The sequence below is a fragment of the Pongo pygmaeus genome, chromosome Y, assembly GCF_028885625.2.
Source record: "Pongo pygmaeus isolate AG05252 chromosome Y, NHGRI_mPonPyg2-v2.0_pri, whole genome shotgun sequence".
NCBI lineage: Eukaryota > Metazoa > Chordata > Mammalia > Primates > Hominidae > Pongo > Pongo pygmaeus.
This window is the reverse complement of record NC_072397.2, coordinates 2,035,823-2,054,155: the sequence shown is the minus strand read 5'-3', so window position 1 is coordinate 2,054,155 and position 18,333 is coordinate 2,035,823. Positions and strand designations below refer to the sequence as shown.

Sequence of the window (18,333 nt, the reverse complement as noted above, 5' to 3'; positions counted from 1 at the left end):
TGGTCCTGGTAAAGGTCTGGGTAGGGGGTCCTTCTGGGTTTTCAGCCTGGCCCTAGTAAGGGTCTGGGTGGGGGTTCTGTGCTGGTCTGGGGTTCCCTGAGGGAGCCCAGGTAACTCTGTGGCTGTCTGGGGTTCCCAACCGAGGTCCGAGTAGGGGTCTGCTGTCCCAGTAGGGATCAGGGTGGGGAGGGGGCGCGTGGTCCCTGAAGTAGTCTGGAGTTCTCTGCAGGGGCCGGGAAGGGCGTCTGTGATCCCTGCAGGGTTGTTGGGGGCAGGGAAGGGGAGGGATAGGTTTGGTGGGTGGTGTCTGTGGCCTGGCAGGAATTGGGGTGGGGTCTGTGGTCTCAGTAGGAACTGGGGTGTGGGGTCCGTGCTTGGGGCAGGTTCTGTGGTGTCGGTAGGAATTGGGGTGTGGGGTCCATGGTCCTTGCAGCTGTCCAGAGTCCTCTGTGGGAGTCCTGGTCCATAATCCTGGCATGGCTCTGGGTGGTTGTCTGGCATTCTGTATGGGGTCCAAGTCCTTGTGGTCTCTGCTGAGGTCTGCGTGGGGTTACATGATTCTGGCTAAGATGGGGAGGGTGGTTCCTGTAGTGGTCCTGGTCCCCTGCGGGGTCTGGGTAGGGGATCTGTGATCCCATGGTGGGGGTCCTGGCTGGGGCCTGAATGGGGTTCCATGGTCTTGGCTGGAGTGTGGGGTCTTGAGGAGGCAGTCCCAGCTGGGGTCTGTAGTCCTGGGGGGCATCCTGGCAGGGGTCTGTGGTCTTGTGGGGTGCTGGCTGGGGCCTGTGGTCCGGGGGGTGGTTCTGATGGAGGTGGAGGTCCTAGAAGGGGGCCCCAGTTGGGGTCTGATCGTGGAGAGGGGTCCTGGTGGTGGGGGTCCCAGTGGAGGTCTGTGGTCCTGGGGGGCCCTGGGAGGATCTGTGGTACTGGGGAGTCTTGGTGGAGGTCTGTGGTTCTGGTGGGGTTCTTGGGGGGGTGTCTGGGGGTGCCCCAGTGGGGGGTCTGTGGTTTTGGGGGTCCCAGCAGGGGTCCAGGGTCCTGGGGGGTGTTCTTGGGAGGAGTCTATGGATCTGAGTTGGGTGCTGGCTGGGGTCTGTGGTCCTGGGGGGAATCCCGGTAGAGGTCTGTGGTCCTGGGGGTGTCCTGTGGTACTGGGGTGGTCCTCGCTGGGGTCTGTAGTCCTGGGGGCGTCCTGGCTGGGGTTGTTGGTCTTGTGGTGGTGGGGATCCCTGCTGGGGTCTGCAGTCCTGCGGGGAGGGGGAAGGGTCCTGGCTGGGGTCTGTGGTCCTGGAGGAGGTGTGGAGGATCCCTGCTGGGGTCTGTGGTCCTGGCGGGGATTCCTGGCTGGGGTCTGTGGTCCTGGCTGGGTGTGTGTGTGTGTGTGGGGTCCCTGCTGGGGTCTGTGGTCCTGAAGGGGGGGGTCCTGGCTGGGGTCAGTGGTCCTGGGGTGGCGTTCTGGCTGGGGTCTGTGGTTCTCGGGGGGGTCTTGGCTGGGGTCTGTGGTCCTGCGGTGGGGGGGTCCTGGCTGAAGTCTATGGTCCTTGCAGGGGGGGGTTCCTGGCTGGAGTCTGTGGTCCTGGGTGGGTGTCCTGGCTGGGGTCGGTTGTCCGCTCGGGGTCCCCAGTCCTGCAGGCGGTGCGGGATCCCAGAGGGCCCGGGCGGGGTCTGGGGTTGGGGGTTCCCCGCAGGCCGGGGCGGTCCGGGGCGGGCAGGGGGCGGTCCGGGGCGCGCGCGTTTCCGCCGTCCGTCCGGGCGGGAGGGCGCAGAGTCCCGCGGGCGGCGCGGAAGCGGCGGCGGCGCGGCCGGGGCAGCCATGTCGCCATTGTCTGCGGCGCGGGCGGCCCTGCGGGTCTACGCGGCAGGCGCCGCGGTGATCCTGGCGCAGCTGCTGCGGCGCTGCCGCGGGGGCTTCGTGGAGCCAGGTCAGCGGGGCGGGGCGGGGCGGGGGTCAGGGCTCCGGGGACCCGGGTGGGCGCGGGCTGGCTCGGGGGCGGGGGCGTGGGGGCTCCGCGTGACCTTGGCGAGGCGGTGGCGCTCCCGGAAGTGGGGCTGGGCGGGGGTCGCGGTGGGGCCGGGGTTGGGGGGGGCGTGCGCGCCTGGGACCTCCCCGCCCCGCGTTTCCCGTCCCCGCCCGCTCTTCTGCGCGCCTGGCCCGACCCGGCCCGACCCTTCCCTCCCCGCGCGTGTGGCCTCCCCGCCTGTCCCGGGTCGGGCTCCAACCTAGCAGCCCCCGTGCAGCCGCCCCCCCGCGCACCCTGACACCTCCGGGCCATGGCCGGGGACCCGGGGGCTCGCACGCCCCGCGCCCAAGACCTCAGGCGGCTCTGCCTGCCGCCTGCGGTCGGCCAGTGACCGCGCGCCCCCGCCAGGCCCCGGAGGGGAGGAGCGGGTGTCCCGGGGACCTCGACCCCTACCCACCCCAGGGTAAGTGACGATGGGCCCTTCTCCGGAGGACGTCTCCAGAGGGGGCCCAGAGGCTGCTTCTCGGGCACTGGGGAGCCCCGGAGGTCTCGTGGGGAGGGCAGGCCCGTTAAGTGGCAACTTTGTTTCCTTGGCCTGTGTAAACATCTCTGAGTCATAATCTCCAACTTTGCAGGACCCGATTACTGTCTGAACTCATCACTGATGACCGCCACTGTGTTTTGTGTATGCAGATTACTTCTATTCATAGGTGTTTTGTGTATGCAGATTACTTCTATTCATAGCTTTGCAGGTTCTGAATTAATTAATTTTTTTTTTTTTTGTAATAGGAAGCAGAGATGAAGTCTTGCTCTGTTGCCCAGGCTACTCTCGAACTCCTGGGCTCAAGCAGTCCTCCTGCCTCAGCCTCCCAAAGTGCTGGCATTACAGGCGCCAGCTACTGCATCCGACTAATGTTTTAAATTTTTGTAGACCGGGTCTTCCTGTGTTGCTCAGGCTGGTCTCAAACTCCGGGGCTCAAGCGATCTTCCTGCCTTTGCCTCCCAAACTGTTGGGATTACAGGTGTGAGCCACCACACCTGTCTAATGTTTAAATTTTTTTTGTAGCAATAAGGTCTTGCTACGTTGCCCAGGCTGGTCTGAAACTCATGGGCCGAAGCAGTCCTCCTACCTGGGTCCCCCAAAGTGCTGGGTTTACAGGCGTGAGCCACCACGCCTGGCTAATGTTTTAAATTTTCTGTGGAGATGGCTTCTCACCATGTTGCCCAGGCTGGTCTTGAACCCCTGGCCTGCAGCAGTCCTCCAGTCTGGGCCTCCCAAACTGCAGGGATTACAGACAGAGCGCCACTGTGCTGGTCCATATTCTCAATTTAAACCTAGAAACCTGTAAACAATTATTTGTGAACTGGAATAAAGGGAATGTTAATTCCATGTTAGGTTAAATGATACTTTGTTTCAAAAATAACAGTTTTCCAAAACAGAGCGTTCAGAGGGTCAGTGTGCTGGGGGTGGTGGTGTACGTTGCCCCGAATGTCTTAAATGTCCAGCCTAAGAAGAGAGCTGTTATTTCTGCCTCTGTAGACAGTTTCATGGCATGTCAGGAGGCCTCTGGAAGACACTGCTGCACGCCTCTGGGAGACTGGGAGTCAGCCAGGCGAAGTGCTTGGGTGCCTTATTGTGAAATGACTTTTGACTTCCACTCTGCACCCACTGAGGGAACCCCAGGGGTCCCAGTGCCACACTTTGAGAAGCATGCCTGGAGTGGATGTTTTAAAATGAGCCTCACTCTCTCCCGCCTCTAGCCAGAGAAAAAGAGCTTTGAGTTTTCTGTGAGCTAAGCTAAGCTTTTTCTGCCAAACTGGCCTTCAGTATTTTTTTTTGAACCCACTTAGCATAATTACAAGTGCGTAGAAGGAGGAGAGTAAAGGGAACTGTAGTCAGGCTTTCGGAGGGCGGGAGAGCTTGTTTGTTTGAAGTAAGTAATCAGTTGCAAGGTGAACGGTTTACAGCAGCTCAACAATTGTGTGGAGTCTGGCAGAAGATTATGTTTATCTGGGCAGTTTTGCTTACAGAAACGTCCCCTTAAACCTCCTTAAGGGCCTGTTTGGGCCCTTGCAGAAGAGGCCGGGGTTCCTGCAGCAGCTCACCAAAATGCTGGCCTTTGAAAAACTTGCTCTTTGTGCATTAGAAAGGAGGGCTGGAATCTTTTTTGTTTTTGTTTTTTTTTTTCCCCATTTACTGATTAAACAACAACAGAAGGTTGTTAAAGAGGACAAGCTTCTGGTGAAGTCACGTGTCTGCCAAGGGAATCTGTACCCGCGTGTGTGTGTGTGTTGAAACAGAATGGCCTTCTCTAAAGATTAACTTCCGTGGCTTGCCCTCATCGAGCCCCTTCCTATGTATGGATTAAAAATAATTTCCGATACCGGTGGAGGAATGCTGTTTTCCTTGGTCTGCTGGTGGCCAGCTTCCTAAACGGCGTTTTTTATTTGCTTCTCTCTGGTAGGCCTTCGCTGTTGATGAGGAAACATTGAACTTTGTCCAGGGCATTTGAGCTAAGCTGTTTGAATAACCAAGAGGGCCAATTTCCCCACTGCAGATTGGAAGCAAGGGCAGTTTTTTCTTAGAACTTCCAAGTGGAGCGTGTTCTTAGGTATCTTACAAAGGAAATGCCTGGGTTACACCTTCCACATGAGTTGACTTACATGGTATGAGAAGGAAGAAATTGTGGCTGGAATCCACTCCTAAATGGTGTCTTCTTACAGTTCATCATGGAAAAACAAGATAATTACAAATTAATCATAGATGTTGGTCATGCCTTTACAGAGGGGGTTTAGAAGCAAATTGAGAATTCCCATAAGAGGGTCTGTCTCTGTGTTCTTAAGACTGTATCCATGCGGCCCATTCAGTAAGGTGTATCTGTTGGTTGGATTTTAAAAGAGATGATTTAATCAGTGCATTTAATATCCTAATATGGCATCAAAACTTGAACATTGATATGGCCTGAAATCTGTTGAAAATGATCCTATTGAGTAAAGAAAGTCTCCACCCACCAGTATTAATAACAGGGTGATCTGTTTAGAAATTACATTTTCTCTGATGCATCAATGAGTTTTGCAAAGGAGAGAAAATGGATGGTACCTGCAGTCACGTCCCGTTCCCACACTGCTACAGAATTTTTCTTAAAAGTTCTATTGCAAATAATAGGCCGCAGAATATTCCTTCACTTTCTGGGATGCAAAATGGACTCGTAAATGCTGTACCACAGGAGTGAGTATTTACACAAAATATGCCAACTGGCCCACTTACAAAGCTATTTATAGAAGTCCTACTTTTCAAACTATTTTTTTTTTAACCTGTAAAGGGAAAGTTAATTCTTGTTGGTTTTATGAGTAGTGAACAGTGGCTATTAGAAATCAGGTAGAAGTAAAAACAGCAGTTTTCCAACTTCTTCTTTTTCTTTTTCTTTTTTTTTTGAGACCAAGTTTCATTCTTGTTTCCCAGGCTGGGGTGCAATGGCGTGATCTCAGCTCACCACAACCTCTGCCTCCTGGGTTCAAGCGATTCTCCTGCCTCAGCCTCCCGAGTAGCTGGGATTACAGGCATGTGCCACCATGCCTGGCTCATTTTGTATTTTTAGTAGAGATGAGGTTTCTCCATGTTGGTCAGGCTGGTTCTCAAACTCCTGACCTCAGGTGATAGTCCACCTTGGCATCCCAAATTGCTGGGATTACAGGGGTGAGCCCCTGCCCCCGGCCTCCAACTTCTTGATCATAGAATCCCTTTCAAAAAAATGAGGACCCCAGACTGTTTTTGTTTTTGTAGATTATAACAGTCAATAAGTCATCCTGTTAAACATTAAAACAGAAATTTAAAACACATTTAACAATTTATTTAAAAGTAATGGTAACAGGCCAATTACATGTTACTACCAAAAATGTATGTAATATATTTATTGTTTTTATATTTTATTTTTATTAAATATATGTATTTTTAGAATAATTTATACTTTTCTAGAAATATAAAATACAAATAAGTTATATTTATATAATTTAGATGTAAATAAAAAATTGATATTTTTATATAAATATATAAATGTGTACATTTATGGGGCACAGTGTGATGCTTTGCTGTATGTTTTCATTGTAGAATAATTAAATCAAACTAATATCTGTCACCCGCTATTTTTCCTTTGTGGTGGGAATATTTAAAATCTCTTTTAGCTATTTTTCTGTTTTTTATGTCCATAGGTTATTGGGGAACAGGTGGTGTTTGGTTCCATGAGTAAGTTTTTTAGTGGTGATTTGTGAGATTCTGGTGCACCCATCACCTGAGCAGTATACACTGCACGCAAGACATTTAAAATCTCTATTAGCGGGCCGGGTGCGGTGGCTCATGCCTGTAATCCCAGCACTTTGGGAGGCTGAGGCGGGTGGATTGCCTGAGCTCAGGAGTTTGAGACCAGCCTGGGCAATACAGTAGAACCCCGTCTCTACTAAAATACAAAAAATTAGCTGGGTGTGGCAGTGTGCGCCTGTAGTCCCAGCTACTCGGGAGGCTGAGGCAGGAGAATGGTGTGAACCCGGGAGGCGGAGGTTGCAGTGAGCTGAGATCGCGCCACCGCACTCAAGCCTGGGCAACAGGGCGAGACTCCGTCTCAAAAAAAAAAATAAATAAATAAAAAATAAAAAGCTCTTTTAGTAATTTTGAAATATGTCATACACTATTAACTATAGCCGCCACGCTGTGCAGTAGTAGGTCACTGAAACTGATTTCTCCCGTCGAACAGAAACTTGGTACCCTTTGGCCATGTGCTGTATGTTTTTTAAAAGAAAAATGATTGTCATTTCCCAAATAACAAAAACTTAGGGAGAAGAGTGGCTGAGTTTTAGGGTTTTTTGAGCCTCATCCACAAAGGGACAGACGGCGGCTGGCTCCTTACTCTGCTTCACACTGGTCTCTTGTGACGTGTCATTCTGGTAAGAGTCATGTGAGGCACATCCACTGGCCTCTCATGGATGTGCAATTGGAAATGTGAAATCGCCGGCCCCCTGAGAGCGTTTTCGGGAGTGTCCCCCCAAGACCCCCCCCCACTGGGGATGCTGCACCAGTCTTGAAGAATGAGGCAGTGAGAGGCTGGTTTGCAGCAACCTTTATTTGTGGCCTTGCGTGCACGGCAGCACTGCGAGGGAGGAGGGAGGAGGAAGGAGGAAGGAGGAAGGAGGGTACTCACTGCAGAAGGCCAGCTCTGCTGTGGCTGTTACGTGGGTTCAGGTGGAACCCACCTACTGTGTGGACGGTTCTTTACCTGGGAGTCCCATGGAATTCTGACAGCAGGAGACATGTGGGAGGGAGCTTCTTGTTTCTCCATCCAGGAGTCACTTGGTTAGGGGTTTGTGAATTTCGGCTCTCAGTACAACACTTCGCTCCAGGTACTAGACCTGTTTCAGCCAAATAATAATGATCATCATAATAGAATACAAACCTTTGTTCACCTAAATAATAACAATAATATTAATAATAATAGAATATAAACCTTTGTTCATGGTACTGGGGCGTCTTTCAGCCCAATAATAATAACAACAATAGGAATAATGATAATAATGATAAAATGTAAACCTTTGCTTCACGTCCTGGAACGTCTTTCAGCCAAATAATAATATTAATGATAATAGAATACAAACCTTTGCTTAGGGTACTGCGACTTCTTTCAGCCCAGTAATAATAATAATAATAGTAATAATGATAATAATGATAGAATATAAACCTTTGCTTCATCTCCTGGAACGTCTTTCAGCCAAATAATAACAATAATAATGATAATAGAATATAAACCTTTGTTCAGGGTACTGTGACCTCTTTCAGCCCAGTAATAATAATAACAATAGTAATAATGATAATAATGATAGAATATAAACCTTTGCTTCAGGTCCTGGGAGCTCTTTCAGCCAAATAATAATAATAATAGAATATAAACCTTTGTTCATAGTACTAGGACCTCTTTCAGACCAATAATAATGATAGTAATAATAATTATAATGATAATAGAATATAAACTTTTCTTTTACGTACTGGGACCTCTTTCAGCCAAATAATAATAATAGTGGAATATAAAAATTGGCTCTAGGTACCAGAACCTCTTTTCAGCCAGATAGTAATAATAAGAATAGTATTAACAGAATACAGACCTTTGGTCCAGGTACTGGGACACCTGTGAGCCAAATGATAATAATAGAACATAAACCTTTGACTGAAGTGCCAGAACCTTTTTCAGCTAAATAATAATAATAAAATATAAACTTTTGTTCCAGGTACCCGGACTTCTTTCAGCCTAATAATAATCATAGAATATAAACCTTTACTACAGGTCCTGGTACCTTTTTCAGCCAAATAATAATAAAATAGAATGTAAACTTTTGTTCTGTTACTGGGACCTCTTTCAGCCTAATAACAAAAGTAATAATAATAGAATAAAAACCTTTGCTCTAGGTTCCAGAACCTCTTTCAGCCTAATAATAATAATAATAATAATAATGATAGAATGAAAATTTTTGTTCCAGGTATCGAGACCTCTTCCAGCCTAATAATAATAATAATAATATAATAATATAAACCTTTGCTACAGGTACCAGGACCTGTTTCAGCCAAATAATAATAACAACAATGATAATAGAATATAAACCTTTGCCCCAGGCACTGGGACTTCTTTCAGTCAAATAATCACAATAATAATAATAGAATATGGATGTTTGCTCCAGCTTTCAGGACCTCTTTCAGACAGATAATAATAACTGAGTATAAACTTTTCTTCCAGGTATTGGGGACCTCTTCCAGCCTAAAAATAATAGTAATAATAGCATATAAATCTTCTCTTTTGTTTTCTTCTTTTTTGAGATGGAATTTTGCGCTTATTGCCCAGGCTAGAGTGCAATGGCGCGATCTCGGCTCACTGCAACCTCCGCTTCCCGGGTTCAAACGATTCTCGTGCCTCAGCCTCCCGAGTAGCTGGGACTACAGGCATGTACCACCACCACGCCTGGCTAATTTTGTATTTTTAGTAGAGAAGGGGTTTCACCATGTTGTCCAGAGTGGTCTCAAACTCCTGACCTGAGGTGATCCACCCACCTCGGCCTCCCAAAGTGCTGAGAGTACAGGCGTGAGCCACCGTGCCTGGCGCCCGCATAAAAATCTTTGCTACAGGTACTGAGACCTTTTTCAGCCTAATAATAATAACAACCGCAACAATAATAATTAGAATATAAACCTTTGTTACTGGTACTGGGACCTCTTCCAGCGTAATCATAATAATAATAAAAATGATGATAATAATGGAATGGAAACTTTTCCTTCAGGTTCCAGAACCGCTTTCAGCCACATAATAATAATAATAATAATAATAATAATAATAATAAATAGAATGTAAACTTTTGTTTGAGGACTGGGACCTCTTTCAGCCTAATAGCACAAATAATAATAATGGAATGTAAACCTTTTCCTCCCAAGTACCAAAACCTGTTTCAGCCAAATAATAATAATAATAATAATAATAATATGATGATGATGATGATGATGGACGATCTGATACAGCTGTGTCCTGTCACTCAGGTCGGACTTAAAAGCGAGCATTTCAGAGCTAGACTGAGGCCTCTTGAGATTCTTTTCCCCCTCCATTGACTGTGTAATCCAGGGGCCCCACCCTAACTCGGCTGCAGAACATGCAGCTTGGGGTTTCCTCGTTTTCTGGAAGTCCCGGTCGTGTTATTCATTCTCTGGGCTTGCTACCTTAGAACAAACCAGGGTGCTGCCATTGGTCACAGGACCCCCATCCTTGCACCCCAGTCTTGGGAAGTGGCGCTGCTGGGCTCTGGTGATGCCCAGATCACCCGGCACGTGGCGGCGTCTCCCTAAAAAGCACTGGGCAGGTACCGTTGACGGAAAGCCAGCAACGCAGGCCGCGACTGCCCGTGAAGACGGGGGGCCTTTCTAATACCTCCACTCATTATTTGGGGCAAAATGAACCTTCAGAATACCTTGCTTTAATAAAGTACCAGAAACCGGAGGGCTTAAAACCATAGCTTATTCTCTCCCAGTTCTGGAGGCCAGAAGTCTGAAATCAAAGTGTCTCAGGGCTGCGCTCCCTCCAGAGACTTAGGTGGAGGATGCTTCCTGCCTCTCCCAGCTCCTGGGGGCTCCTGGCGTCCCTGGGCTTCAGGCCAGCCATATCATCACTCTAGTCTCTGTCTCCATGTGACCTTCTCTGTGTCTGTGTCTCCTCTTCTGTCTTTTATAAGGACATCGGTCACTGCATTTAGGGCTCACCCAAATCCCGGATGATCTCATCTCCAGATCCTTAAGTCATTAGATCTACAAAATTCCTTATAACCAAGTAAGATCTCATTGCACATCCTGGGCTTTAGGATGTGGACAGATCTTTCTGGGGGCCACTGTTCAATCCACCATGATTTTATCCAGTTCATTCTGGAGGCTCTAGGGGAGGATCCTTCCTGCCTCTCCCAGCTCCTGGGGGTTCCAGGCGTTCTGGGCTTGTGGCCGCATCACTCCAGTCTCCGCCTCTGTCTCCATGTGGTCTTCTCCTCTGTGTCTGTGTCTCCTCATCTGTCTTCTATTAAGGACACTGGTCACTGCATTTAGGACCACCCCAATTGAGAATAATCTCGTCTTAAGATCCTTACCTTCATTATTAATACATCTGCAAAGACCCTTTTTCCAAACAAGGTCCCATACACAAGTACCAGGTGGATACAGATTTTCTTTGGTAGGGGAGGACGCTTTTCGACCCACTATAGTCATCATTGAAATATGCCTCTTAGCACTGACTGTATCCCAACACTCTGAACGTGCCTGGGTGGTGCATTTTGTTATTTACCCTCCTGAGCACTGTACTGGACACTTGCAGACACAATTACACCTTTTAACAAAGCCCAGCTGTCATTTTGGGCAACCCAGTCACAGAGGTGGCCTCCTGAGTGGCAGCTGGAAGGGCCTGTATGTGTGAGCATTCAACCTCAACAGGAACCCTGGGGACTGGCTTCTGGGTCATCTAAGCCTCCACACCAAGTGCCCGATGTTTGCAAAGGTGTGTGATATTTGCCCAGTTGGGCCTGTCTGCCCACAGGTGTGACTGGACACAATGGGGCATTTTGAGAAGTTCCAGGGATTGAGAAATCCATGCTTCTTCAGACGTGCTTACAGATCACGGATGCACCTGTGCTAAAAACAAAGCCTGTGACGTTCCACATGGCTTCATTTTAAACCATAAAGTTTCAGAAGAGTGTGCAATGCCTCTTAGCCATAGGAAAGCCGGCTTTAGTCAGATGGAGGTCCTGTTTGGCTTCTTTAATGCAGTTAATGAAGCTGAGGTGGCGTTCGACAGAGATTCTTGCTGTGATGGTTGGCAGTGGGGGGTCTGCCTGGCCGCTTGTGGACTCTTCTATGTAGGCTTCGTCCCCAGAAAAGATCTACGGGGCTTTCCCACGTGGCAGGTGCTTGGGAAAGCTCTTAGAACAGGAACAACAAGACCCTGCGATGACAGAGGCATTGTCAGGCTGGGTGCGGTGACTCACGCCTGTCATCCCAGCACTTTGGGAGGCCGAGGCGGGTGGATCACCTGAAGTCAGGAGTTCGAGACCAGCCTGACCAACATGGTGAAACCCTGTCTCTACTAAAAATACAAAAATTAGCCAGGCGTGGTGGCAGGCGCCTGTAATCCCAGCTACTCAGGAGGCTGAGGCAGGAAAATCGCTTGAACCCAGGAAGCGGACGTTGCAGTGAGCTGAGATCACGCCACTGCATTGCAGCCTGGGTGACAGAGCGAAACTCTGTCTCAAAAAAAAAAAAAAAAAAGTAAAGGCACTTGTCAGGTACAGCCCTGCAAAAATGCCGTGCTCATTCGCAAACCTGTATGTTGACACGTGCGGCATCGCTGCAGTCGGATTAACGTGGAAGAAAGAGTGTCTTCCTGCGCTAGGTTCCCTCCTCTGCTCTGCAAAAGTGACCCGCAAGGAAGGTCCAGTCGTCCGGCCCCAGTGCCCTTTGGTTGAAAGCGGAGCTGCCCCGGCACCCTGGCTGTCTCCCCAGCAGGGCTCCCATGCGTGCCTGGGTCCCTTCTCATGCTGTGTTTGTCTTGGCCCTTCTCAGCAGGTCCCCACGCGTGAGCAGCCGTCCAGCAGGCAGGCTCCGGTGGAGAAGCAATGGAGAATAAAAGCCTGGAGAGCTCCCAGACAGACCTGAAGCTGGTGGCCCACCCCCGCGCCAAGAGCAAGGTGTGGAAGTATTTCGGCTTCGACACCAACGCCGAGGGATGCATCCTGCAGTGGAAGAAAATCTACTGCCGCATCTGCATGGCCCAGATTGCCTACTCCGGAAACACCTCCAACCTGTCCTACCACCTGGAGAAGAACCACCCCGAGGAATTCTGCGAGTTCGTCAAGAGCAACACGGAGCAGATGCGTGAGGCCTTTGCCACCGCCTTCTCCAAGCTGAAGCCCGAGTCGTCCCAGCAGCCCGGGCAGGACGCGCTGGCCGTCAAGGCCGGCCACGGCTATGACAGCAAGAAGCAGCAGGAACTGACGGCCGCCGTGCTGGGCCTCATCTGCGAGGGGCTGTACCCGGCCTCCATCGTGGATGAGCCCACCTTCAAGGTGCTGCTGAAGACGGCCGACCCCCGGTACGAGCTGCCCAGCCGGAAGTACATCTCCACCAAGGCCATCCCTGAGAAGTACGGGGCCGTCCGGGAGGTGATCCTGAAGGAGCTGGCCGAGACCACCTGGTGTGGCATCTCCACCGACATGTGGAGGAGTGAGAACCAGAACCGCGCCTACGTCACGCTGGCCGCTCACTTCCTGGGCCTGGGCGTCCCCAACTGCCTGTCCGTGGGCTCCCGCTGCCTGAAGACCTTCGAGGTGCCCGAAGAGAACACAGCGGAGACCATTACGCGGGTGCTCTATGAGGTCTTCATCGAGTGGGGCATCAGTGCCAAGGTCTTCGGGGCCACCACCAACTACGGCAAGGACATCGTGAAGGCGTGCTCCCTGCTGGACATCGCCGTGCACATGCCCTGCCTGGGCCACACCTTCAATGCCGGCATCCAGCAGGCCTTCCAGCTCCCGAAGCTGGGGGCACTGCTGTCGCGCTGTCGCAAACTGGTGGAATACTTCCAGCAGTCTGCCGTGGCCATGTACATGCTCTATGAGAAGCAGAAGCAGCAGAACGTGGCCCACTGCATGCTGGTGAGCAACCGCGTCTCCTGGTGGGGGAGCACGCTGGCCATGCTGCAGCGCCTCAAGGAGCAGCAGTTCGTCATCGCCGGGGTCCTGGTGGAGGACAGCAACAACCACCACCTCATGCTGGAGGCCAGCGAGTGGGCCACCATCGAGGGGCTGGTCGAGCTCCTGCAGCCCTTCAAGCAGGTGGCCGAGATGCTGTCGGCCTCCAAGTACCCCACCATCAGCATGGTGAAGCCGCTGCTGCACATGCTCCTCAACACCACGCTCAACATCAAGGAGACTGACTCCAAGGAGCTCAGCATGGCCAAGGAGGTCATCGCCAAGGAGCTTTCCAAGACCTACCAGGAGACGCCTGAGATTGACATGTTTCTCAACGTCGCCACCTTCCTGGACCCCCGCTACAAGAGGCTGCCCTTCCTCTCTGCCTTCGAGCGGCAGCAGGTGGAGAACCGCGTGGTGGAAGAGGCCAAGGGCCTGCTGGACAAGGTCAAAGACGGCGGCTACCGGCCGGCCGAGGACAAGATCTTCCCGGTGCCTGAGGAGCCTCCCGTAAAGAAGCTCATGCGGACGTCCACGCCTCCGCCCACCAGCGTCATCAACAACATGCTGGCCGAGATCTTCTGCCAGACAGGCGGCGTGGAGGACCAGGAAGAGTGGCATGCCCAGGTGGTGGAGGAGCTGAGCAACTTCAAGTCCCAGAAGGTGCTTGGCCTCAACGAAGACCCCCTCAAGTGGTGGTCAGACCGCCTGGCCCTCTTCCCCCTGCTGCCCAAGGTGCTGCAGAAGTACTGGTGCGTGACGGCCACGCGCGTCGCGCCTGAGCGTCTCTTCGGTTCTGCCGCCAACGTGGTCAGCGCCAAGAGGAACCGGCTGGCTCCCGCACACGTGGACGAGCAGGTGTTTCTGTATGAGAACGCCCGGAGTGGGGCGGAGGCGGAACCCGAGGACCAGGACGAGGGGGAGTGGGGCCTGGACCAGGAGCAGGTGTTCTCCTTGGGGGATGGCGTCAGCGGCGGTTTCTTTGGCATCAGGGACAGCAGCTTCCTGTAGCGAGGAAGCCTGTTGTCTTACAAGTCATCCCCGCAGCAGCCCATTGGATGCTTTGCTGTAAATACTTACCCAGTCAGCTTGGTTTTGAACCTCAGAGACCATCCACTGTCTTTGACACCTAGAAGGTGGAAAAAGGAAAGATTCGAGAAGCGAGAGAGGGTCAGGTGCGGTGGCTCCCGTCTATAATCCCAGCACTTTGGGAGGCCGAGATGGGCAGATCAACTGAGGTCAGGAGATCGAGACCAGCCTGGCCAACATGGCGAAACCCCGTCTCTACTAAAAATACAAAAATTAGCCAGGCATGATGGCACGTGCCTGTAATCCCAGCTACTCTGGAGGCTGAGGCCAGAGAATCGCTTGAACCTGGGAGGTGGAGGTTGCAATAAGCTGAGATCGCTCCACTGCACTCCAGCCTGGGCGACAAGAGCGAGACTCTCTCAAAAAGAAAAAAGAAGACACAAGAGAGGTGGCTTTGAGTGGGTTTCCTTTCCTCCCCTGTTCCCCGGGCCCTGACGACTTCTGCTTGGGAATTGCCAACTCTCAACTCCCTGCGTGCAGCAGAGCCTAGAGGAGCTGTTCCTTCCTTCACAGATACTTAAGACTCACACCATGTCTGATTCAAGTTCTCCCTGGGAGGGTTTAGAAGAAACACAGGAACATTCTGGGTGGCGTCGAAGGAGCCTTTCCCGATCATCATGTGTGACTTCTGCGAGGTCCAGATCACTGAATTCATGTTTACATTCTCATGCAAGCAGGGACCTCTTGCTTCTGGGAAATGGGGAAGAGACCTTTTAGCCAAAATGCCCTTCTTAAAAAGAGAGACCTTTTCTTTTTAACGTTCGGTTAAAAATGTGACAGATGAGTACAAAAAGGCAGGCACTTAAAAAGCAAACAAAAAGAAAAAAAAAAAAGGTGTGGAATGTGTTGTATTTTCGACAGGTTGCTGCCAGAGAGCCTGCTTCCTGCTCCCTGCCGAAATTCACTTTGTGGAGTTGGTCCTTAAAACTGGGCGGTGGCCGAGCATGGTGGCTCACGCTGAGGTCAGGAGTTCGAGACCAGCCTGGCCAACCAACATGGTGAAACCTCGTGTCTACTAAAAATACAAAAAACTAGCCAGGTGCGGTGGCACACGCTTGTAATCCCAGCTACTCGGGAGGCTGAGGCGGAAGAATCGCTTGAGCCCAGGAGGTGGAGGTTGCAGTGAGCCGAGATCACGCCAAACAAAAGTGGGTGGCTCACGGGTCCGGAGGTTATATCTTCGGTGTCTCAGCCCTAAAAGTCCAGTTCCCCCGTGTGGCCAGCTTTTCCACATAGGGTGTTTTTTATTTGATTATGGGAAAAGACTCTTGATTCTTCTCTTTTAAAGTCAATACCATAGGGGAAATGAATTTTAAAATATTGCCCCCGGAGGGGTTTTCCATGGCTGGATTCTTGCGAGTTGCTTTCAGTCATTCAGGGAAACAGAAAGATGTTTTCCAACATGTAGAACTGCTTTTTAACTGGAGGAAAAATACTTCACGAGGCTTAGCATATTGCTTGGATTCTACCTGCAGTGGGTTCTCTGCCTCCGTGAAGACAAGCTGGGCTGGGGAGGACGGTGTCTAGGAGGGATGACCCCACTCAGCTCCAGGCAATGTTCTGCCGAGACCCCAAGAACTCTGGGTGTCAGAGGGTGAAGCAGGAGCTACCTGCATTTCACAGCTGCTGACTTCTCAGGGCTACAAGCAACACAGAATTTTATCCTTATGTCCTGAGCCGGTTTAAGTCTGTAGAAAAGGAAGCGCGGGAGAAATCCACGTAACACTTGCTTTCTTTTTAAGGGAAGCGGTTCCGCCGCGAACTTGGAAGCCTCAGCTCCGGGTGTTCTCAGCAGAAGGGCAGCTGGAAGGGACACAGTGGGGCAGGCTTTGGGGTTGCTCTCTGTTCTGCCCCGAGGCTGGGGACGCAGGGCAGCCCACGCCTCTGTGGGCTCAATTCTGTAGCATTGCCAACGTTCCCTTTATGTCTCTAACAATCATTTGCTTTTCGTCACTCACGTGAAAAATGTGAACTGCTCCGGCTCTGTCTTCATTTTTATTTTTAAGCCATTGTTCCCCTCCTGAATGGTTGCCTCTTATTTAATGCTTTAAAGTTGGACTGTTGTTCAATAAACCAGAGAAATACATTAGCTCCTCATTCATTTGTCTGCCGCGTGTCCGTCTGGACTGCAGTTTGTCTGAATCCCTTGATCCTGGGAGTGGAGGGAGGTTTTTTATTATTTTTATTTTTGTTGCAGTCCTTGTTTAAAGCAACTTTTTCCAGGGCACCCACGGTCAGTTCTGTGCTCCTCTTTCTTGTCTGTAAATCCTCAAGTTATGATGTACTTTCGGGTGTTTTGGTATCAAAATTTCTAAGTGAATAAAGCCGGCAGCTGGTAAAAGCGTTCCCCGGGAGCAGAGATTTTTGCCGGTTCCTTCACTTAGTGGATAGTTGTATAAACGGAGGCCCGATGGACGAGGCAGCCTGGATGGATCCGGATGGCATCAGTGCCTTCCCTCTCCCCCCAGCCTCCTTATCTCCCCTCTCTTCCTGTCTTCCTCACCTCCTCTCACATTGTCTCTTCCTTCCTTCCTCCTTCCCTCCAACCCTCCCTCTTTTCTTCAGCCAACCAATCCTTCCTTCCTTCTTTCCTTCCTTCCTTCCCTCCTTCCCTCCCTTCCCTCCCTTCCTTCTCTCTTCTTCTCTCCCTTCCTTCCCTCCCTTCCCTCCCTTCCTTCTCTCTTCTTCTCTCCCTTCCTTCCCTCCCTTCCCTTCCCTTCCTTCCCTTCCCTTCTTTCCTTTCTTCCTTCTCTCCCTCCCTTCCCTTTCCTTCCTTCCTTCTTTCCCTTTCCTTCCTTCCCTCCCTTTCCTTCCTTCCTTCCCTCCCTTTCCTTCCTTCCTTCTCTCCCTTCCTTCCTTCCCTTTTCTCCCTTCCTTCCTTCCTTCTCTCCCTTCCCTCCCTCTCTGCCTCCCTTTCCTCCCCTCCCTCCTTCCCCTGTCCTTCCCTCCCTCCTTCCCTCCCCTCCCTCCCTCCCTTCTTCCTTCCCTCTGTCCCTCCCTGTCTCCCTCCCTTCCTCCTTCCTTCCTTTCCTCCCTCCCTCTGTCCCTCCCTCCCTTTTCTCCCTCCCTCCCTTCCTCTTTCCTTTTCCTTCCATCCCTTTTCTCTTCCTTCCCTTTCTGCTTTCCTTCCTCCCTCTTTTCCTCCCTCCTAAGAAAACAGTGGCCTCCGAGAAACACAGGAAGGCCCAGATGTGCACCTGTGCCCAGACTTGCCCTTTCCAAGTGCTGTTGGTTGACTACCTGTCCTTGGGCATCATTAAAATGTCGAATTCCTTTTTCTTGCACGTTTTGGGTTGAAAGGGGTTCATTTTCAGTCCTCATAACTAAGCATTTGCATCGTGATGTTCATTTAAGTGGGACACGTTTACACCTTTTTCCCATTCGGAGTAATTCTAGTCCTTGAGGATTTCTTAGAGACATTTCCCTAACCCCGACTTAGTTCTCAGCCGGGCCTGTGTGGCACTCCTTCCGCACAGTGGTGGGATTTTTTGGTTCGGTTTTGTTTTCACGCTTGGATCTGGCTGTACAGCCCTAACTCTGAGCTGGTTGTTTTTTTTTTTCCCCCTTTGCAGAATTGCCTGCTTCGAACTGTTTTCCTAGCAGGCCTCTGGAGGGTGAGGAAAACAGCTTGGGGAAAGTGAGAACAAGGTTTCGGATGTTTTAGTAAAGGGGCAGCTGGTGGGAAGGAGCCGGTTGGGCTGTTCTTGGGGCGCAGAAATCTCGGTGGTGACGTTGATTTGCTCATGAGTGCAGAGGAGGCCCAGAGACCGGATTCCTGGCGCAGTCAGCTCCTGCTTTTGTTCCGACGATCTTCCTGCGCCTTGTCCGAGTCTCAGATGTGCTTGGGCAGCACTTCTACTGTTTTCCCCACTGTGATCTCAGGCCCGCCGCCCCGACCTTTCTCAGTGATTCCTGCTCCGTCAAATCGTGGGGCTCACCTGAGAGTTTTATAAAATGAACTCGCCATGCCCCTTCCTGGTGAACAGAGGATGCAAACTCTCACAGGACCGTCTGCAGCAAAACAGCAGTGTTTTGCTCA

The 18,333-nt window shown here is 51.1% G+C and overlaps 2 protein-coding genes across 3 annotated transcripts in view; both read left to right on the top strand.

Annotated features, from left to right (window-relative positions):
- Positions 1–1,768: 1,768 nt before the first annotated feature.
- DHRSX (dehydrogenase/reductase X-linked) overlaps positions 1,769–18,333 on the top strand; it is a 272,919-nt gene continuing 256,354 nt past the window's right edge. Inside the window, exon 1 of the mRNA XM_054473374.2 lies at positions 1,769–1,922. Within this exon, the coding sequence (XP_054329349.1) occupies positions 1,814–1,922 (109 nt within the window). The 5' untranslated portion in view covers positions 1,769–1,813. The remainder of the gene's footprint in view (positions 1,923–18,333) is intronic.
- Positions 1,782–16,383, top strand: ZBED1 (zinc finger BED-type containing 1). Of its 2 annotated transcripts, none has more exons than XM_054473372.2 (2): positions 1,782–1,922; positions 12,079–16,383. In XM_054473372.2, exon 2 carries the CDS (start codon positions 12,132–12,134, stop codon positions 14,214–14,216), a length of 2,085 nt encoding a protein of 694 aa, XP_054329347.1. In that variant the 5' UTR covers positions 1,782–1,922; positions 12,079–12,131; the 3' UTR covers positions 14,217–16,383. The 2 variants fall into 2 exon arrangements, with proteins under 2 accessions (XP_054329347.1, XP_054329348.1); XM_054473373.2 differs by having other exon boundaries at positions 1,788–1,922; positions 12,082–16,383.